A 24,552-nucleotide genomic window follows, 5' to 3' on the forward strand; every position below is an offset into this window, starting at 1 on the left:
CTGAACCCTCCCGACAGATGGCCATTGATGATGATGATGATAATACTATATAATCCTAGAGTTGGAAAGGAGGACACCATCTGAACCCTCCTGACAGATGGCCATCGATGATGATGATGATAATACTATATAATCCTAGAGTTGGAAAGGAGGACACCATCTGAACCCTCCCGACAGATGGCCATTGATGATGATGATGATAATACTATATAATCCTAGAGTTGGAAAGGAGGACACCATCTGAACCCTCCTGACAGATGGCCATCGATGATGATGATGATAATACTATATAATCCTAGAGTTGGAAAGGAGGACACCATCTGAACCCTCCTGACAGATGGCCATCGATGATGATGATGATAATACTATATAATCCTAGAGTTGGAAAGGAGGACACCATCTGAACCCTCCCGACAGATGGCCATCGATGATGATGATGATAATACTATATAATCCTAGAGTTGGAAAGGAGGACACCATCTGAACCCTCCCGACAGATGGCCATTGATGATGATGATGATAATACTATATAATCCTAGAGTTGGAAAGGAGGACACCATCTGAACCCTCCTGACAGATGGCCATCGATGATGATGATGATAATACTATATAATCCTAGAGTTGGAAAGGAGGACACCATCTGAACCCTCCTGACAGATGGCCATCGATGATGATGATGATAATACTATATAATCCTAGAGTTGGAAAGGAGGACACCATCTGAACCCTCCTGACAGATGGCCATCGATGATGATGATGATAATACTATATAATCCTAGAGTTGGAAAAGAGGACACCATCTGAACCCTCCTGACAGATGGCCATCGATGATGATGATGATAATACTATATAATCCTAGAGTTGGAAAGGAGGACACCATCTGAACCCTCCTGACAGATGGCCATCGATGATGATGATGATAATACTATATAATCCTAGAGTTGGAAAAGAGGACACCATCTGAACCCTCCTGACAGATGGCCATCGATGATGATGATGATAATACTATATAATCCTAGAGTTGGAAAGGAGGACACCATCTGAACCCTCCTGACAGATGGCCATCGATGATGATGATGATAATACTATATAATCCTAGAGTTGGAAAAGAGGACACCATCTGAACCCTCCTGACAGATGGCCATCGATGATGATGATGATAATACTATATAATCCTAGAGTTGGAAAGGAGGACACCATCTGAACCCTCCCGACAGATGGCCATCGATGATGATGATGATAATACTATATAATCCTAGAGTTGGAAAGGAGGACACCATCTGAACCCTCCCGACAGATGGCCATTGATGATGATGATGATAATACTATATAATCCTAGAGTTGGAAAGGAGGACACCATCTGAACCCTCCCGACAGATGGCCATTGATGATGATGATGATAATACTATATAATCCTAGAGTTGGAAAGGAGGACACCATCTGAACCCTCCTGACAGATGGCCATCGATGATGATGATGATAATACTATATAATCCTAGAGTTGGAAAGGAGGACACCATCTGAACCCTCCTGACAGATGGCCATCGATGATGATGATGATAATACTATATAATCCTAGAGTTGGAAAGGAGGACACCATCTGAACCCTCCCGACAGATGGCCATTGATGATGATGATGATAATACTATATAATCCTAGAGTTGGAAAGGAGGACACCATCTGAACCCTCCTGACAGATGGCCATCGATGATGATGATGATAATACTATATAATCCTAGAGTTGGAAAGGAGGACACCATCTGAACCCTCCCGACAGATGGCCATCGATGATGATGATGATAATACTATATAATCCTAGAGTTGGAAAAGAGGACACCATCTGAACCCTCCTGACAGATGGCCATCGATGATGATGATGATAATACTATATAATCCTAGAGTTGGAAAGGAGGACACCATCTGAACCCTCCCGACAGATGGCCATCGATGATGATGATGATAATACTATATAATCCTAGAGTTGGAAAGGAGGACACCATCTGAACCCACCTGACAGATGGCCATCGATGATGATGATGATGATGATAATAATAGTAATACTATATAATCCTAGAGTTGGAAAGGAGGACACCATCTGAACCCTCCTGACAGATGGCCATCGATGATGATGATGATAATACTATATAATCCTAGAGTTGGAAAGGAGGACACCATCTGAACCCTCCCGACAGATGGCCATCGATGATGATGATGATAATACTATATAATCCTAGAGTTGGAAAAGAGGACACCATCTGAACCCTCCTGACAGATGGCCATCGATGATGATGATGATAATACTATATAATCCTAGAGTTGGAAAGGAGGACACCATCTGAACCCTCCCGACAGATGGCCATCGATGATGATGATGATAATACTATATAATCCTAGAGTTGGAAAGGAGGACACCATCTGAACCCTCCCGACAGATGGCCATCGATGATGATGATGATAATACTATATAATCCTAGAGTTGGAAAGGAGGACACCATCTGAACCCACCTGACAGATGGCCATCGATGATGATGATGATGATGATAATAATAGTAATACTATATAATCCTAGAGTTGGAAAGGAGGACACCATCTGAACCCTCCCGACAGATGGCCATCGATGATTATGATAATAATACTATAGAATCCTAGAGTTGGAAAGGACACCAACCAAACCTTCCCGATAGATGGCCATCAATGATGATACTGATGATAATAATACTATAGAATCCTAGAGTTGGAAAGGAGAACACCATCCAAACCCTCTTGACAGATGGCTATCAATGATGATGATAATAATAATACTATAGAATCCTAGAGTTGGAAAGGACACCAACCAAACCTTCCCGATAGATGGCCATCAATAATGATAATGATAATAATATAATAGAATCCTAGAGTTGGAAAGGACACCAACCAAACCTTCCCGATAGATGGCCATCAATGATGATAATGATGATAATACTATATAATCCTAGAGTTGGAAAGGAGGACACCATCCAAACCCTCTTGGCAGATGGCTATCAATGATGATGATAATAATAATACTATAGAATCCTAGAGTTGGAAAGGACACCAATCAAACCCTCCCGACAGATGGCTATCAGTGATGCTGCTGCTGATGATACCATAGAATCCTAAAGTTGGAAGGGACCCCAAGGTCCATCCAGTTCAACCCTCTTTGGCTGTGCAAGAAGACACAATCCGATCCTTCCAAACAGATGGCCATCAATAATAATAATAATAATAATAATAGTAATAATAATAATAATAATACAGAAATCTAGAGTTAGAAAAAAAGACATTATCCAAACCCTCCCAACAGATGACCATCCATATTGATGATGATGATGATGCCGTCAATAATAATAATAATGATAATAATAATAATAATAATAATAATACCATAGAATCCTAGGGTTGGGATGACCATCCATATTGATGATGATGATGATGCCGTCAATAATAATAATAATGATAATAATAATAATAATAATAATAATAATAATAATAATACCATAGAATCCTAGGGTTGGAAAAAAGACACTATCCAAACCCTCCCGACAGATGACCATCCATGATGATGATGATGCCATAGAACCCTAAAGTTGGAAGCTATTGTCAAGTCCGATACTAGATGACTTCTCTCGATGTCGTCGCCACTCTGATTGCACCTTAGAATCGCATTGGCCTTTTTAGCTGCTGCATGATATGCTCAGCTCCACTAAGACTGCTCGATTCCTTTCAGAGGGACTGTTTTCAAGCCAAGTGTCACTAGGTTCCGATAGATCGAGGCAAGGGCCAACTTGGGCTTTCCGTCCAAGTGTTTTGGACTGCAACTCCCACCATTCCTCACAGCCTCAGGCCCCTTCCTTTTGCCCCTCAGCCGCTTAAGCGGCTGAGGGGCAAAAGGAAAGGGCCTGAGGCTGTGAGGAATGGTGGGAGTTGCAGTCCAAAACACGCCTAGAAGGAAGGCCGAAGTTGGCCCATGCTTGCTATAGATGCAGCCCAGAATCACATTGGCCTTTTGAGCTGCTGCATCCCACTCTTGGCTCATGTTCACCCCGAGATGTATGCAGCCCCTTCCTCACCTTTCTTGAGGATGGGGCACTGTCGGCAGGGCACTTCCAGGCGTAGGGTGGCCCCGGGCGCAGGGAGGGCCAAGGCGCCGGTCTTGTAGGTCTGCATGAGGGTGACCGTGGCCGAGACGTGGTTCCCGGGGCCTCGCACCGCCGTCTTCACCGTCCCCGTGATCACTGCAAGGAGCGAAGAAGGAGAAGATCAGGCAGAAGCCAAAAACGAGGGTCACTCTTGGGGTCTTCCCCTTTTGGGACTCCCTGAGTGTCCATTCTCCTGAGTGTTTCCCAATCCGAGTGTCCACTCTCCCGAGTGTTTCCCAATCTGAGTGTCCACTCTCCTGAGTGTTTCCCAATTTGAGTGTCCACTCTCCCGAGTGTTTCCCAATATGAGTGTCCACTCTCCCGAGTGTTTCCCAATATGTGTGTCCACTCTCCCAAGTGTTTCCCAATCTGAGTGTCCATTCTCCTGAGTGTTTCCCAATCCGAGTGTCCACTCTCCTGTTTCCCAATCTGAGTGTCCATTCTCCCGAGTGTTTCCCAATATGAGTGTCCACTCTCCCGAGTGTTTCCCAATCTGAGTGTCCACTCTCCCGAGTGTTTCCCAATCTGAGTGTCCACTCTCCCGAGTGTTTCCCAATCTGAGTGTCCACTCTCCCGAGTGTTTCCCAATCTGAGTGTCCACTCTCCCAAGTGTTTCCCAATCTGAGTGTCCATCCTCCTGAGTGTTTCCCGATCCGAGTGTCCACTCTCCTGTTTCCCAATCTGATTGTCCACTCTCCTGAGTGTTTCTCAATCTGAGTGTCCACTCTCCCGAGTGTTTCCCAACCTGAGTGTCCACTCTCCCGAGTGTTACCCAATCTGAGTGTCCACTCTCCCGAGTGTTTCCCAATCTGAGTGTCCACTCTCCCGAGTGTTTCCCAACCCAAGTGTCCACTCTCCTGAGTGTTTCCCAATCCGAGTGTCCACTCTCCTGAGTGTTTCCCAACCCAAGTGTCCACTCTCCTGAGTGTTTCCCAATCCGAGTGTCCACTCTCCTGAGTGTTTCCCAATCCGAGAGTCCACTCTCCTGAGTGTTTCCCAGTCTGAGTGTCCCTCCCAATTCTGCGCGGATCCCAAACGCTTTACCGAAATCTCTGTCGCAGAAGTTGCTCTGGAGAGTTCCCATCCGGCGGCAGCGCTGTGGGCATTCAGCCTCATCTAGAACAAGGAAGGAAGGAAGGAAGGAAGGAAAGAAGGATGGATGGAAGGAAGAAAGGGTAGGAAGGAGAGAAGGAAGGAAAGAAGAAGGAAGGAAGGAAAGAAGGAAGGAAAAGAAAGAAGGGTAGGAAAGGAAAGGAAAGGAAGGAAAGGGAATGAAGGAAAGGAAAGGAAGTGAGGATACGAAAGGAAGGAGAGGAGAGGAAGGAGGAAGGAAAGAAAAGAAGTGAAGGAAGGAAATAAGGGTAGGAAAGGAAAGGAAGGAAAAGAAAGAGAAGGAAAGTAGGAAGGGAATGAAGGAAAGGAAGGAGAAAGGAAAGGAAAGAAGAGAAGGACGGAAAGAAGGGTAGGAAAGGAAAGAATAAGAAAGGGAAGGGAAGGAAAGGAAGTAGGAAGGGAATGAAGAAAAGGAAAGCAGAAAGGAAAGAAGGTTAGGGAAGGAAAGAAGGAAGGAAAGAAAGAAGGGAAGGGGAACAAAGAAAGGGGTCAGAAAAACCAAAATAAAAGCTCTAGTTGTCGTTCCCTTCTTTGCTGAAAGGAGGGCCTTCAAAAGCTTTGCCCGCTTTCAACACAAGAGCAGGAGCTATTTATTCATGTCCCACCTTGAGTCTCCTTTGTGGAGAGAATAAGTGCGGCAATAATAATAATAATAATAATAATAATAATAATAATAATAATAATAATAATAAATCTCAGCCGGCATTTGGAAACAATAGGCATTGACAAAATTATGATCTGCCAACTGCAAAAGGCCACCCTACTGGGATCTGCATGCATCATCCGAAAATACATCACACAGTCCTAGACACTTGGGAAGTGTTCGACTTGTGATATGAAATCCAGCATATCTATCTTGTTTGCTGTGTCATAATAAAGTAATACTGTAATAATAATAATAATAATAATAATAATAATAATAATAATAATACATCACACAGTCCTAGACACTTGGGAAGAGTTCGACTTGTGATTTTGTGATACGAAATCCAGTATGTCTATCTTGTTTGCTGTGTCATACAATAAAATAATAATAATAATAATAATAATAATAATAATAATAATAAAACATCACACAGTCCTAGACACTTGGGAAGTGTTCGACTTGCGATTTTGTGATACGAAATCCAGTATGTCTACCTTGTTTGCTGTGTCATACAATAAAATAATAATAATAATAATAATAATACATCACACAGTCCTAGACACTTGGGAAGTGTTCGACTTGTGATTTTGTGATACGAAACCCAGCATATCTATCTTGTTTGCTGTGTCATAATAAAATAATAATAATAATAATAATAATAATAATAATAATAATAATAATAATAATAATAATAATAATAATAAAAACATCACACAGTCCTAGACACTTGGGAAGAGTTCGACTTGTGATTTTGTGATACGAAATCCAGTATGTCTATCTTGTTTGCTGTGTCATACAATAAAATAATAATAATAATAATAATAATAATAATAATAATAATAATAATAAAACATCACACAGTCCTAGACACTTGGGAAGTGTTCGACTTGCGATTTTGTGATACGAAATCCAGTATGTCTACCTTGTTTGCTGTGTCATACAATAAAATAATAATAATAATAATAATAATAATACATCACACAGTCCTAGACACTTGGGAAGTGTTCGACTTGTGATTTTGTGATACGAAACCCAGCATATCTATCTTGTTTGCTGTGTCATAATAAAATAATAATAATAATAATAATAATAATAATAATAATAATAATAATAATAATAATAATAATAATAAAAACATCACACAGTCCTAGACACTTGGGAAGAGTTCGACTTGTGATTTTGTGAAACGAAATCCAGCATATCTATCTTGTTTGCTGTGTCATACAATAAAATAATAATAATAATAATAATAATAATAATAATAATAATACATCACACAGTCCTAGACACTTGGGAAGAGTTCGACTTGTGATTTTGTGAAACGAAATCCAGCATATCTATCTTGTTTGCTGTGTCATACAATAAAATAATAATAATAATAATAATAATAATAATAATAATAATAATACATCACACAGTCCTAGACACTTGGGAAGTGTTCGACTTGTGATTTTGTGAAACGAAATCCAGCATATCTATCTTGTTTGCTGTGTCATACAATAAAATAATAATAACAACAACAACAACAAGACAACAATAATAATGACGATGATGATGCTGATGCTTATTATTATTAAGCAGAGGCTGGATGGCCATCCGTTGTGAGGGCTTTGATTATGCTTTTCCTGCGTAATGGCAGAAGGGGTCTGGACTGGATGGCCTTTGGGGGTCCCTCCCAACCCTGGGCTTCTGTGATTCCAAACTGACCGCTGACCCTTGGCTGCTCTTACCTGTGGCGGGGGCCGTGGGGGTGGGCCGTGGCCTGGGGCTGGGCTTGGGTCCGGGGCCCGCGGCCTTGGGGGGCTTGGGGGCGGGCTTGGGGGGCTTGGGGGCGAGGGGCTTCTTGCCCGGCTTGGACCCTGGGAAGACGGGCCCCTCCGGCCGGGGCGCCGGGCGCGTCTGGTCCACTTCGCGGCGGTCCTTGACCTCGTAGGAGGCCGAGAAGCCGTCGGCCGTGACGCTGAGGTCCGAGACAAACTGGACCAGGAGCTCGTGGCCCTCGGAGTGGACCGGGCTGCGGAGGAGAGAAAGCACGGCTTAGCTTCCAATTGCAACGATTTCCATGTGTTGTTGGAGCCTTTCATGGCCAGAATCACTGGGTTGCTGTGAGTTTTTTTGAGTTGTCTGGTCATGTTCCAGAAGCATTCTCTCCTGACGTTTCTCCCACATCTATGGCAGGCATCCTCAGAGGTTGTGAGGTCTGTTCGAAAGACTAAGCAAAGAAGTTTTATCTATCTCTGTGGAAGGTCCAGGGTGGGAGAACACAGGAACGCAGACTGCACAGAGAAGCCATTTAATCCACAACAGAAACCAGGAAAATGAACAAAATCTGGCTCCCAGGATTAAAAAACCCCTTTAAGATCAAAATATTAATTTAATTTAATTTATTTATTCGCTAAATTTATATGCCGCCCTTCTCACCCCGAAGGGGACTCAGAGCGGCTTACAAATTAAATTTACATACAATATTATATTATTAGCATAGCACAATACTGGCATGAAATTACTATATTGTACTATATCAATATATTGTATTATTATTAGTAATATTACATGTAAAATATAGTATATAATTAATATTATTGTATTGTATTATTAGTATATCTTATTACAATATAATATTATGAATATTATATGTACAGTAGAGTCTCGCTTATCCAACGTAAACGGGCCGGCAGAACGTTGGATAAGTGAATATGTTGGATAATAAGGAGGGATTAAGGAAAAGCCTATTAAACATCAAACTAGGTTATGATTTTACAAATTAAGCACCCAAACATCATGTTATACAACAAATTTAATAGAAAAAGTAGTTCAATGCGCAGTAATTTTATGTTGTAATTACTGCATTTACGAATTTAGCACCAAAATATCACGATATATTGGAAACATTGACTACAAAAATGGCTTGGATAATCCAGAGGCTTGGATAAGCGAGGCTTGGATGAGACTCTACTGTATATACAATATGTTATAATTATTATATATTAAATAGTAAATAGTAAATTATTATATATTAAATAGTAAATAAAGAGCAACACTCTGAAAACTGAGGAATTCAAGGCAGGAAACAATCAGGGCCAGCTAATCACCTCCCAACTAAGGATTTCCCCCAGGCAGGAAGTAGCCAGGCTTTGAAGTTGAAAGGCCATTCAGAGCTAATCAAGGTGATAAATTACAACATTCAAACCTGCATCAAACAGACGGGAATTCTTTATCCCACCCTGGACATCATTCCACAGAGATAGATAGATAGATAGATAGATAGATAGATAGATAGATAGATAGATAGATAGATAGACAGACAAACCCCACTTGCCTTGTTTCCAAGAAACCTCACACCCCCTGAGGATGCTGCTACAGGTATGGGCAAAATGTCAAGAGAAAATGCTTCTGGAACATGGCCATAGGGTATGTTGACCCTTCCCTATGCACGCCAAAACCCATACATATATATGCTTTGGATTGCAAAGTTCACTGGGAAAAAACACAAAACCCTAGTTTTTCGTTTATATATTTTTGTTTTATATATTTTTTATGTTTTGAACTGCAACTCCCACCATTCCGATATATGTCTTAGATCTCAGAGCAACACACCAGCCTTGCAAATCTAAACTGGACAGGGATGCTTCGGATATGAATTCTGGCATCGCCGGGGCTGGACTAGATGACCTTTTGGGGTCCCTCCCAACCTGAGGGCTGTGTCTTCATTCTTTTCTCAGCGTACTTTGGGAACTGCACGCGTTAAAACACAACCTACCGTGTTTCCCCGAAAATAAGACAGTGTCTTATATTAATTTTTGCTCCCAAAGATGTGCTAGGTCTTATTTTCAGGGGCTGTCTTATTTTTCCATGAAGAAGAATTCACATTAATTGTTGAACAAAAAAAAAAGAACATTTATTATATACTGTACAGTAGTTGTCACCACAAACCAGCATAACCAAACCAGACAAACTATGACTTCTGTCAAGAATGTCTTGTTACTACTGTATAAATATAAATAACTAGCTGTGCCCGGCCATGCATTGCTGTGGCAAAGTGGTGGTGGTATTGGTTAAAAATTGTGTAATTTTTATTTGACGTTATTTGTATTTTTTTAATAAATTTTATTGTATGTTATCTTTTTATTATATTTTATTATTTTCTTGTATTATTTTTAGTTATTTTCTGTTATAGTATTTTACTAGCTGTGCCCGGCCACGCGTTGCTGTGGCAAAGTGGTGGTGGTATTGGTTAAAAATTGTGTAATTTTTATTTGACGTTATTTGTATTTTTTTATAAATTTTATTGTAAGTTATCTTTTTATTATATTTTATTATTTTCTTGTATTATTTTTAGTTATTTTCTATTATTATAGTATTTTATTGTATTAATTTTTTTAGTGTTTTTTATTATTTTGTATTGGGTTGCTAGGAGACCAAGTTGGAGGAGCTTAGCCTTCTAACTGGCAGCAATTGGAGAAAAGCAATTATTCCTCTCTCTCTAATTAGGACTTTATTTTTCTTTTCTTTTTGTTGTATCAACCTAGAGGCGTGGATGATGGGTTGTGTTGTCAAATGTCGAGGTTGGGGGGCCTGTAGTTTTGTTGTTTTGTGGGTCGCCGTGATGCCATCACTCTTTTATATATATAGATATAACATTTTAATATATTATTACCATTATTTCCATGTACAACTGGTATGTACATTTACCGATCCTGCAAGTTCTGGTGTTGTGTTCGTTGGGCATGCTTCCAAACAAAAACTTTGCTAGGTCTTACTTTCGGGGGAGGCCTTATATTTAGCAATTCAGCAAAACCTCTACTAGGTCTTATTTTCTGGGGATGTCTTATTTTAGGGGAAACAGGGTAAGAGCAGCTGGAGTGCGATTTGCAGCAGAGGCGATGAGCAAGGTGGCCGGGACTTGTAGTCGAGCAACACCTGTGCGATTAAAGATCGGGGCCGGACTAGATGCCCTCTGGGGTGCCCTACCTGGGCGAAACGTCCCCGCAGAACTTCCCGATGCGCTGCGAGTCGTCCCGGTCTCCTCCGTTGAAGACGGCCACGTAGTCGTAGCGGCAGTAGGTGTCCGGCTCCACGTCGAACTTCCCGAAGGTCAAGGCGATCACCTGGGAGTGGACACAGGTCGGGGTCAAGTGTCCATCCCGAGGAAGAGGGTGACCCCATATGGTCAGTGCGTGCTTACCTTGCCTCTCGGGGCCACGATGTGCCAGGAGCAGCTGATGCCAGCCGGGTAGTCCCGCTCGGGCCAGTTGGGGGTCTTGAGGCTGCCGTGGGGCTTCTCCAGCTTCCCCCCACAGAACTGGTTCTCTGCAACGGAGAAGGGAAACCCATGGGGAAATGCACGGGGATGGACTAGATGGCCTCTGGGGGACCCTTCTGGAGAGCCAACCCATTTAATTCCATTTAGATAATAATAATAATAATAATAATAATAATAATAATAATAATACATCACACAGTCCTAGACACTTGGGAAGTGTTCGACTTGTGGTTTTGTGATATGAAATCCAGCATGTCTATCTTGTTTGTTGTGTCATAATAATAATAATAATAATAATAATAATAATAATAATAATACATCACACAGTCCTAGACACTTGGGAAGTGTTCGACTTGTGATTTTGTGAAACGAAATCCAGCATATCTATCTTGTTTGCTGTGTCATAATAATAATAATAATAATAATAATAATAATAATAATAATAATAATAATACATCACACAGTCCTAGACACTTGGGAAGTGTTCGACTTGTGGTTTTGTGATACGAAATCCAGCATGTTTTTCTTGTTTGTTGTGTCATAATAATAATAATAATAATAATAATAATAATAATAATAATAATAATAGAGTCTGCCTTCAGCCCTTCTATAGGATGATGATAGTAATAGCATAATAATAATAATAATACATCACACAATCTTAGACTCTTGGGAAGTGTTCGACTTGTGATTTTGTGATATGAAATCCAGCATATCTATCTTGTTTGTTGTGTCATAATAATAATAATAATAATAATAATAATAATAATAATAATAATAATAATAATACATCACACAGTCCTAGACACTTGGGAAGTGTTCGACTTGTGGTTTTGTGATACGAAATCCAGCATGTCTATCTTGTTTGCTGTGTCATAATAATAATAATAATAATAATAATAATAATACATCACACAGTCCTAGACACTTGGGAAGTGTTCGACTTGTGGTTTTGTGATACGAAATCCAGCATGTCTATCTTGTTTGCTGTGTCATAATAATAATAATAATAATAATAATAATACATCACACAGTCCTAGACACTTGGGAAGTGTTCGACTTGTGGTTTTGTGATACGAAATCCAGCATGTCTTTCTTGTTTGTTGTGTCATAATAATAATAATAATAATAATAATAATAATAATAATAATACATCACACAGTCCTAGACACTTGGGAAGTGTTCGACTTGTGATTTTGTGACATGAAATCCAGCATATCTATCTTGTTTGTTGTGTCATAATAATAATAATAATAATAATAATAATAATAATACATCACACAGTCCTAGACACTTGGGAAGTGTTCAACTTGTGATTTTGTGATATGAAATCCAGCATATCTTTCTTGTTTGTTGTGTCATAATATAATAATAATAATAATAATAATAATAATAATAATAATAATAATAATACATCACACAGTCCTAGACACTTGGGAAGTGTTCGACTTGTGATTTTGTGATATGAAATCCAGCATATCTTTCTTGTTTGCTGTGTCATAATAAATTAATAATAATAATAATAATAATAATAATAATAATAATAAATCACACAGTCCTAGACACTTGGGAAGTGTTCAACTTGTGATTTTCTGATATGAAATCCAGCATATCTTTCTTGTTTGTTGTGTCATAATAAAATAATAATAATAATAATAATAATAATAATAATAATAATAATAATAATACATCACACAGTCCTAGACGCTTGGGAAGTGTTCGACTTGTGATTTTGTGATATGAAATCCAGCATATCTATCTTGTTTGTTGTGTCATAATAATAATAATAATAATAATAATAATAATAATAATAATAATACATCACACAGTCGTAGACACTTGGGAAGTGTTCGAGTTGTGATTTTGTGATATGAAATCCAGCATATCTTTCTTGTTTGTTGTGTCATAATAATAATAATAATAATAATAATAATAATAATAATAATAATACATCACACAGTCCTAGACACTTGGGAAGTGTTTGACTTGTGATGTTGTGATATGAAATCCAGCATATCTATCTTGTTTGCTGTGTCATAATAATAATAATAATAATAATAATAATAATAATAATAATAATAATAATACATCACACAGTCCTAGACACTTGGGAAGTGTTCGACTTGTGATTTTGTGATACGAAATCCAGCATGTCTATCTTGTTTGCTGTGTGATACAATAATAATAATAATAATAATAATAATAATAATAATAATAATAATAATACATCACACAGTCCTAGACACTTGGGAAGTGTTCTACTTGTGATTTTGTGATATGAAATCCAGCATATCTATCTTGTTTGCTGTGTCATAATATAATAATAATAATAATAATAATAATAATAATAATAATAATACATCACACAGTCCTAGACACTTGGGAAGTGTTCGACTTGTGATTTTCTGATATGAAATCCAGCATATCTATCTTGTTTGCTGTGTCATAATATAATAATAATAATAATAATAATAATAATAATAATAATAATAATAATACATCACACAGTCCTAGACACTTGGGAAGTGTTCGACTTGTGATTTTCTGATATGAAATCCAGCATATCTTTCTTGTTTGTTGTGTCATAATAATAATAATAATAATAATAATAATAATAATAATACATCACACAGTCCTAGACACTTGGGAAGTGTTCAACTTGTGATTTTCTGATATGAAATCCAGCATATCTTTCTTGTTTGTTGTGTCATAATAAAATAATAATAATAATAATAATAATAATAATAATAATAATAATAATAATACATCACACAGTCCTAGACACTTGGGAAGTGTTCAACTTGTGATTTTGTGATATGAAATCCAGCATATCTATCTTGTTTGCTGTGTCATAATATTATAATAATAATAATAATAATAATAATAATAATAATACATCACACAGTCCTAGACACTTGGGAAGTGTTCGACTTGTGATTTTCTGATATGAAATCCAGCATATCTTTCTTGTTTGTTGTGTCATAATAATAATAATAATAATAATAATAATAATAATAATAATAATACATCACACAGTCCTAGACACTTGGGAAGTGTTCAACTTGTGATTTTGTGATATGAAATCCAGCATATCTATCTTGTTTGCTGTGTCATAATATAATAATAATAATAATAATAATAATAATAATAATAATAATAATAATACATCACACAGTCCTAGACACTTGGGAAGTGTTCGACTTGTGATTTTCTGATATGAAATCCAGCATATCTTTCTTGTTTGTTGTGTCATAATAAAATAATAATAATAATAATAATAATAATAATAATAATAATAATAATAATAATACATCACACAGTCCTAGACACTTGGGAAGTGTTCAACTTGTGATTTTGTGATATGAAATCCAGCATATCTTTCTTGTTTGTTGTGTCATAATATAATAATAATAATAATAATAATAATAATAATAATAATAATAATACATCACACAGTCCTAGACACTTGGGAAGTGTTCAACTTGTGATTTTGTGATATGAAATCCAGCATATCTTTCTTGTTTGCTGTGTCATAATAAATTAATAATAATAATAATAATAATAATAATAATAATAATAATAATAATAATAAATCACACAGTCCTAGACACTTGGGAAGTGTTCAACTTGTGATTTTCTGATATGAAATCCAGCATATCTTTCTTGTTTGTTGTGTCATAATAAAATAATAATAATAATAATAATAATAATAATAATAATAATAATAATACATCACACAGTCCTAGACGCTTGGGAAGTGTTCGACTTGTGATTTTGTGATATGAAATCCAGCATATCTTTCTTGTTTGCTGTGTCATAATAAATTAATAATAATAATAATAATAATAATAATAATAATAATAATAATAATAATACATCACACAGTCCTAGACACTTGGGAAGTGTTCAACTTGTGATTTTGTGATATGAAATCCAGCATATCTTTCTTGTTTGCTGTGTCATAATAAATTAATAATAATAATAATAATAATAATAATAATAATAATAATAATAATACATCACACAGTCCTAGACACTTGGGAAGTGTTCGACTTGTGATTTTGTGATATGAAATCCAGCATATCTTTCTTGTTTGCTGTGTCATAATAAATTAATAATAATAATAATAATAATAATAATAATAATAATAATAATAATAATACATCACACAGTCCTAGACACTTGGGAAGTGTTCAACTTGTGATTTTGTGATATGAAATCCAGCATATCTTTCTTGTTTGCTGTGTCATAATAAATTAATAATAATAATAATAATAATAATAATAATAATAATAATAATAAATCACACAGTCCTAGACACTTGGGAAGTGTTCAACTTGTGATTTTCTGATATGAAATCCAGCATATCTTTCTTGTTTGTTGTGTCATAATAAAATAATAATAATAATAATAATAATAATAATAATACATCACACAGTCGTAGACACTTGGGAAGTTCGAGTTGTGATTTTGTGAAATGAAATCCAGCATATCTATCTTGTTTGCTGTGTCATAATAATAATAATAATAATAATAATAATAGAGTCTGCCTTCAGCCCTTCTATAGGATGATGATAGTAATAGCATAATAATAATAATAATACATCACACAATCTTAGACTCTTGGGAAGTGTTCGACTTGTGATTTTGTGATACGAAATCCAGCATATCTATCTTGTTTGCTGTGTCATAATAAAATAATAATAATAATAATAATAATAATAATAATAATACATCACACAGTCCTAGACACTTGGGAAGTGTTCAACTTGTGATTTTCTGATATGAAATCCAGCATATCTTTCTTGTTTGTTGTGTCATAATAAAATAATAATAATAATAATAATAATAATAATAATAATAATAATACATCACACAGTCGTAGACACTTGGGAAGTTCGAGTTGTGATTTTGTGAAATGAAATCCAGCATATCTATCTTGTTTGCTGTGTCATAATAAATTAATAATAATAATAATAATATTTTTGTATGCTGACTCTATCTCCCCAATGGGGACTCGGAGCGGCTCACATATCGTACAATCATATAATATCATAAAATCAATAGTTAAGACATCAAAGAATACATTTAAAAACAAATCAAGTCATGATTTAAAACAGATGTAATTAAAATATTAAACAATCATCCAAGGCGTTAAAAGGTCCAATATAGAACTACAGTCTGGACTACCATATTCAAAGTTTAAATAACCCAGAATATCAAGGCAGAAAATCTCACAAGATCTGCTTTGAACTGGGTTATCTGAGTCCACACTATTATTATTATTATTATTATTATTATTATTATTATTATTATTATTATTATCATCCATATGTTGTAGGTTTCCAATGGTATTGTTATTAGTCCTATGAGTTACTTTGAATTTCCTCAAAGAGAGGAAAGTGGGGTATAGATATAGAGACTTGGAAGGGACCCCCAAAGGCCATCCAGTCTGTTCTGCATCGAAGGCACCATCCGATCCCTCCCAACAGATGGCCAGGAGTACTTGGATTGTGCATTGCTGCATTGGATTGGATGTTTCTTGGGATCGTTGCTAATAATAATGACAACAACAAGAACAACAATAGCACAACCCAACCTCTCTCAACAGAAGGCACCATCCGATCCTTCCCGACAGATGGCCAGGAGTGCTTGGATTGTGCGTTGCTGCCTAGCAAAGCGTTGGATCAGATGTTTCTTGGGATCAGTGCTAACCATAACAATAACAATAACACAATCCAAGCTCTCTCAACAGATGCCCACCCAGCCTCTGAATCACGCAATCCTAGAGTTGGGAGAAACTCTCAACGGCCACCCAGTCTAAACCCTTTGTGCAAGGAAGAAAGGCACCATTCGATCCTTCCCGACAGATGGCCAGGAGTGCTTGGATTGTGCGTTGCTGCCTAGCAAAGGGTTGGAATTAATTTTTATTGGGATCAGTAATGACAATAACAACAACAACCACCACTTTGAATCTCCTTGTAGAGAGAAAGCCTAAATACATTTGCAGCCAACGGCAACTGGTCAATCCTAGAGCCGGAAGAGACCTCCAAAGGCCATCCAGTCTGACCCCTTTCTGCAAGGAAGGAAGGCACCATTCAATCCTTCCCGACAGATGGCCAGGAGTGCTTGGATTGTGCATTGCTGCCTAGCAAAGCATTGGAGGGGATGTTTATTGGGATCAGTAACAACAACAACAACCACAATCTTGAATCTCCTTGGGGAGAGAAAGCCTAAATACATTTGCAGCCAACAGCAACTGGTCAATCGTAGAGCTGGAAGGGACCCCCAAAGGCCACCCAGTCTGACCAGTACGACACAATCTAAGCTCTCTCGACAGATGCCCACCCAGCCTCTGAACCACACAATCCCAGAGACCTTCAAAGGCCATCCAGTCCAGCCCCTTTGTGCAAGGAAGGAAGGCACCATCCGATCCTTCCCGACAGATGGCCAGGAGTGCTTGGATTGTGCATTGCTGCCAAGCAAAGTGTTGGATTGGATGTTTATTGGGATCAGTGCTAACAACAACAATAACAACAACAACTACTACTACTACTTTGAATCTCCTTGTGAAGAGGAAGCCTAAATGCATTTGCAGCCAATTGTAGAGCTGGAAGGGACCCCCAAAGGCCATCCAGTCCGACCCCTTTCTGCATGAATGGAAGGCACCATCCGATCCTTCCCGACAGATGCCCAGGAGTGCTTGGATTGTGTGTTGCTGCCTAGAAAAGCTTTGGATCAGATGTTTCTTGGGGTCAATCCTAACAATAATGACAACAATAACAACAACAATAACAACAACACAGTCTGAGCTCTCTTGACAGATGCCCGCCCAGCCTCTGAATTATGCCATCCTAGAGTTGGGAGAGACCCCCAAAGGCCATCCAGTCTGACCCCTTTCTGCAAGGAAGGAAGGCACCATCCGATCCTTCCCGACAGATGGCCAGGAGTGCTTGGATTGTGCGTTGCTGCCTAGCAAAGCATTGGAAGGGATGTTTCTTGGGATTGGGACTAACAACAACAACAACACAATCTAAGCTCTCTCGACAGATGCCCACCCATCCAGCCTCTGAATCACGCCATCCTAGAGTAGAGAGAGACCCTCAAAGGTTACCCAGTCCAACCCCTTTCTGCAAGGAAGGAAGGCACCATTCAATCCTTCCCGACAGATGGCCAGGAGTGCTTGGATTGTGCATTGCTGCCTAGCAAAGCATTAGATGGGATGTTTATTGGGATCAGTAACAACAACACCAACCACAATCTTGAATCTCCTTGCAGAGAGAAAGCCTAAATACATTTGCAGCCAACAGCAACTGGTCAATCGTAGAGCTGGAAGGGACCCCCAAAGGCCACCCAGTCTGACCAGTACGACACAATCTAAGCTCTCTCGACAGATGCCCACCCAGCCTCTGAACCACACAATCCCAGAGACCTTCAAAGGCAATCCAGTCCAGCCCCTTTGTGCAAGGAAGGAAGGCACCATCCGATCCTTCCCGACAGATGGCCAGGAGTGCTTGGATTGTGCGTTGCTGCCTAGCAAAGCATTGGAAGGGATGTTTCTTGGGATTGGGACTAACAACAACAACAACACAATCTAAGCTCTCTCGACAGATGCCCACCCATCCAGCCTCTGAATCACGCCATCCTAGAGTAGAGAGAGACCCTCAAAGGTTACCCAGTCCAACCCCTTTCTGCAAGGAAGGAAGGCACCATCTGACCCTTCCCGACAGATGGCCAGGAGTGCTTGGATTGTGCATTGCTGCCTAGCAAAGCATTAGATGGGATGTTTATTGGGATCAGTAACAACAACACCAACCACAATCTTGAATCTCCTTGCAGAGAGAAAGCCTAAATACATTTGCAGCCAACAGCAACTGGTCAATCGTAGAGCTGGAAGGGACCCCCAAAGGCCACCCAGTCTGACCAGTACGACACAATCTAAGCTCTCTCGACAGATGCCCACCCAGCCTCTGAACCACACAATCCCAGAGACCTTCAAAGGCAATCCAGTCCAGCCCCTTTGTGCAAGGAAGGAAGGCACCATCCGATCCTTCCCGACAGATGGCCAGGAGTGCTTGGATTGTGCATTGCTGCCAAGCAAAGTGTTGGATTGGATGTTTATTGGGATCAGTGCTAACAACAACAATAACAACAACAACTACTACTACTACTTTGAATCTCCTTGTGAAGAGAAAGCCTAAATGCATTTGCAGCCAATTGTAGAGCTGGAAGGGACCCCCAAAGGCCATCCAGTCCGACCCCTTTCTGCATGAATGGAAGGCACCATCCGATCCTTCCCGACAGATGCCCAGGAGTGCTTGGATTGTGTGTTGCTGCCTAGAAAAGCTTTGGATCAGATGTTTCTTGGGGTCAATCCTAACAATAATGACAACAATAACAACAACAATAACAACAACACAGTCTGAGCTCTCTTGACAGATGCCCGCCCAGCCTCTGAATTATGCCATCCTAGAGTTGGGAGAGACCCTCAAAGGCCATCCAGTCTGACCCCTTTCTGCAAGGAAGGAAGGCACCATCCGATCCTTCCCGACAGATGGCCAGGAGTGCTTGGATTGTGCGTTGCTGCCTAGCAAAGCATTGGAAGGGATGTTTCTTGGGATTGGGACTAACAACAACAACAACAACACAATCTAAGCTCTCTCGACAGATGCCCACCCATCCAGCCTCTGAATCACGCCATCCTAGAGTAGAGAGAGACCCTCAAAGGTTACCCAGTCCAACCCCTTTCTGCAAGGAAGGAAGGCACCATCTGACCCTTCCCGACAGATGGCCAGGAGTGCTTGGATTGTGCATTGCTGCCTAGCAAAGCATTAGATGGGATGTTTATTGGGATCAGTAACAACAACACCAACCACAATCTTGAATCTCCTTGCAGAGAGAAAGCCTAAATACATTTGCAGCCAACAGCAACTGGTCAATCGTAGAGCTGGAAGGGACCCCCAAAGGCCACCCAGTCTGACCAGTACGACACAATCTAAGCTCTCTCGACAGATGCCCACCCAGCCTCTGAACCACACAATCCCAGAGACCTTCAAAGGCCATCCAGTCCAGCCCCTTTGTGCAAGGAAGGAAGGCACCATCCGATCCTTCCCGACAGATGGCCAGGAGTGCTTGGATTGTGCATTGCTGCCAAGCAAAGTGTTGGATTGAATGTTTATTGGGATCACTAACAACTACTACTACTACTACTACTTTGAATCTCCTTGTGAAGAGAAAGCCTAAATACATTTGCAGCCAATGGCAACTGGTCAATCGTAGAGCCGGGAGGGACCCCCAAAGGCCATCCAGTCTGACCCCTTTCTGCAAGGAAGGAAGGCACCATTTTATCCTTCCCGACAGATGGCCAGGAGTGCTTGGATTGTGCGTTGCTGCCTAGCAAAGTGTTGGATTGAATGTTTATTGGGATGACTAACAACAACAACAACAACAACAACTACTACTACTACTACTTTGAATCTCCTTGTGAAGAGAAAGCCTAAATACATTTGCAGCCAATGGCAACTGGTCAATCGTAGAGCCGGGAGGGACCTCCAAAGGCCATCCAGTCTGACCAGTACGACACAATCTAAGCTCTCTCGACAGAAGCCCACCCACCCAGCCTCTGAATCACGCCATCCTAGAGTTGGGAGAGACCCTCAAAGGTTATCCAGCCTGACCCCATTCTCTGGCCACATGGGAAATATGAACCTTTCCTGACAGATGGCCATCCAGAATCACTGCTAAGGAAGGAGGACGGAGAGGAGGAACCTGCAGCCCGGGGTTGTGTGGCCGGAGCCCTTGTTTGTTTTGCAAACGGCTTCTTCCTTCGTGGGAGCAGAGCCCTTCCGTTGGCCTCTTGCAAAGCAGAAAAGCATCAATTGTGGGAACCGCAGAATTCCTCCTAATGAGAGTTTCCAGAGGAAGCGGAGACGAGAGGCCGGGATGGAGGCGTCCAGTTTCCGAATGTGTTCCAGGAGCATTTACTTGGGAGAAAACACAGAGGAAGCCTTGCAAAAACAAAAGCCATGCCTCGTCTATACAGTGGGATGAATGCAGTTTGACACCCCTTTTAACTCTCATTCCTTAAGGCAGGGGTCCCCACACTTTTTAAAGAGGGGGCCAGTTCACGGTCCCTCAGACCGTTGGAGGGCCGGACTAGGGTTGAGAAAAAAAACTATAAACAAATTCCTATGCAGACTTCACATATCTTATTTGGAAGTAAAAAAAACAAAACAAAATGGGAACAAATACAGCCTCAATATTAATAATAATCATAATAATAATAAAAAATAATAAAGAGGGTTGGAAGAGACCCCTTGGGCCTTCTTGTCCAACTCCTTTTTACCTTTGTGCACCAAAAGCACAAGCAAAGCACCCCTGACAGATGGCCACCCAGCCTCAATGTTAATAATAATAATAATAATAATCATAATAATAATAATAATAATAATAGTAAAGAGGGTTGGAAGAGACCCCTTGGGCCATTGAGTCCAATCCCCTTCTGCCTTTGTGCACCAAAAGCACAAGCAAAGCACCCCTGACAGATGGCCACCCAGACTCAATGTTAATAATAATAATAATAATAATAATAATAATAATAAAGAGGGTTGGAAGAGACCCTTGGGCCATTTAGTCCAACCCCCTTCTGCCTTTGTGCACCAAAAGCACAAGCAAAGCACCCCTGACAGATGGCCACCCAGCCTCAATGTCAATAATAATAATAATAATAATAATAATAATAATAAAGAGGGTTGGAAGAGACCCCTTGGGCCATTGAGTCCAATCCCCTTCTGCCTTTGTGCACCAAAAGCACAAGCAAAGCACCCCTGACAGATGGCCACCCAGCCTCAATGTCAATAATAATAATAATAATAATAATAATAATAAAGAGGGTTGGAAGAGACCCCTTGGGCCATTGAGTCCAATCCCTTGCTGCCTTTGTGCACCAAAAGCACAAGCAAAGCACCCCTGACAGATGGCCACCCAGCCTCAATGTCAATAATAATAATAATAATAATAATAATAATAAAGAGGGTTGGAAGAGACCCCTTGGGCCATTGAGTCCAATCCCCTTCTGCCTTTGTGCACCAAAAGCACAAGCAAAGCACCCCTGACAGATGGCCACCCAGCCTCAATGTCAATAATAATAATAATAATAATAATAATAATAAAGAGGGTTGGAAGAGACCCCTTGGGCCATTGAGTCCAATCCCTTGCTGCCTTTGTGCACCAAAAGCACAAGCAAAGCACCCCTGACAGATGGCCACCCAGCCTCAATGTCAATAATAATAATAATAATAATAATAATAATAAAGAGGGTTGGAAGAGACCCCTTGGGCCATTGAGTCCAATCCCCTTCTGCCTTTGTGCACCAAAAGCACAAGCAAAGCACCCCTGACAGATGGCCACCCAGCCTCAATGTTAATAATAATAATAATAATAATAATAATAATAATAATAATAATAATAAAGAGGGTTGGAAGAAACCCTTGGGCCATTTAGTCCAACCCCCTTCTGCCTTTGTGCACCAAAAGCACAAGCAAAGCACCCCTGACAGATGGCCACCCAGCCTCAATGTTAATAATAATAATAATAATAATAATAATAATAATAATAATAGTAAAGAGGGTTGGAAGAGACCCCTTGGGCCATTGAGTCCAATCCCCTTCTGCCTTTGTGCACCAAAAGCACAAGCAAAGCACCCCTGACAGATGGCCACCCAGCCTCAATGTTAATAATAATAATAATAATAATAATAATAATAATAATAATAATAGTAAAGAGGGTTGGAAGAGACCCCTTGGGCCATTGAGTCCAATCCCCTTCTGCCTTTGTGCACCAAAAGCACAAGCAAAGCACCCCTGACAGATGGCCACCCAGCCTCAATGTTAATAATAATAATAATAATAATAATAATAATAATAATAATAGTAAAGAGGGTTGGAAGAGACCCCTTGGGCCATTGAGTCCAATCCCCTTCTGCCTTTGTGCACCAAAAGCACAAGCAAAGCACCCCTGACAGATGGCCACCCAGCCTCAATGTTAATAATAATAATAATAATAATAATAATAATAATAATAGTAAAGAGGGTTGGAAGAGACCCCTTGGGCCATTGAGTCCAATCCCCTTCTGCCTTTGTGCACCAAAAGCACAAGCAAAGCACCCCTGACAGATGGCCACCCAGCCTCAATGTTAATAATAATAATAATAATAATAATAATAATAATAATAATAATAATAGTAAAGAGGGTTGGAAGAGACCCCTTGGGCCATTGAGTCCAATCCCCTTCTGCCTTTGTGCACCAAAAGCACAAGCAAAGCACCCCTGACAGATGGCCACCCAGCCTCAATGTTAATAATAATAATAATAATAATAATAATAATAGTAAAGAGGGTTGGAAGAGACCCCTTGGGCCATTGAGTCCAATCCCCTTCTGCCTTTGTGCACCAAAAGCACAAGCAAAGCACCCCTGACAGATGGCCACCCAGCCTCAATGTTAATAATAATAATAATAATAATAATAATAATAATAGTAAAGAGGGTTGGAAGAGACCCCTTGGGCCATTGAGTCCAATCCCCTTCTGCCTTTGTGCACCAAAAGCACAAGCAAAGCACCCCTGACAGATGGCCACCCAGCCTCAATGTTAATAATAATAATAATAATAATAATAATAATAATAATAATAATAATAGTAAAGAGGGTTGGAAGAGACCCCTTGGGCCATTGAGTCCAATCCCCTTCTGCCTTTGTGCACCAAAAGCACAAGCAAAGCACCCCTGACAGATGGCCACCCAGCCTCAATGTTAATAATAATAATAATAATAATAATAATAATAATAATAATAGTAAAGAGGGTTGGAAGAGACCCCTTGGGCCATTGAGTCCAATCCCCTTCTGCCTTTGTGCACCAAAAGCACAAGCAAAGCACCCCTGACAGATGGCCACCCAGCCTCAATGTTAATAATAATAATAATAATAATAATAATAATAATAATAGTAAAGAGGGTTGGAAGAGACCCCTTGGGCCATTGAGTCCAACCCCTGTCTGCCTCTGTGCACCAAAAGCACAAGCAAAGCACCCCTGACAGATGGCCACCCAGACTCAATGTTAATAATAATAATAATAATAATAATAATAATAATAATAAAGAGGGTTGGAAGAAACCCTTGGGCCATTGAGTCCAACCCCCTTCTGCCTTTGTGCACCAAAAGCACAAGCAAAGCACCCCTGACAAATGGCCACCCAGCCTCAATGTTGTTCATCATCATCATCATCATCATCATCATCATCATCATCATCACCATCACCATCATCATATATCACACAGTCCTAAATGCTGGGGAAGTGTTCAACTTGTGATTTTGTGATA

At 39.7% G+C, this 24,552-nt stretch overlaps 1 protein-coding gene across 1 annotated transcript in view; it reads right to left on the reverse strand.

The window, feature by feature from the left end:
* pcolce (procollagen C-endopeptidase enhancer) overlaps window positions 1-24,552 on the reverse strand; it is a 46,532-nt gene that overhangs the window by 7,339 nt on the left and 14,641 nt on the right. The window contains exons 4-8 of the mRNA XM_062957334.1: window positions 11,102-11,226; window positions 10,888-11,024; window positions 7,647-7,930; window positions 5,202-5,273; window positions 4,089-4,253 (exon numbers count right to left, since the gene is read on the reverse strand). Coding sequence (XP_062813404.1) covers window positions 4,089-4,253; window positions 5,202-5,273; window positions 7,647-7,930; window positions 10,888-11,024; window positions 11,102-11,226 — 783 coding nt within the window. The remainder of the gene's footprint in view (window positions 1-4,088; window positions 4,254-5,201; window positions 5,274-7,646; window positions 7,931-10,887; window positions 11,025-11,101; window positions 11,227-24,552) is intronic.

This window comes from Anolis carolinensis, chromosome 6 (genome assembly GCF_035594765.1).
Source record: "Anolis carolinensis isolate JA03-04 chromosome 6, rAnoCar3.1.pri, whole genome shotgun sequence".
Taxonomy (NCBI): domain Eukaryota; kingdom Metazoa; phylum Chordata; class Lepidosauria; order Squamata; family Dactyloidae; genus Anolis; species Anolis carolinensis.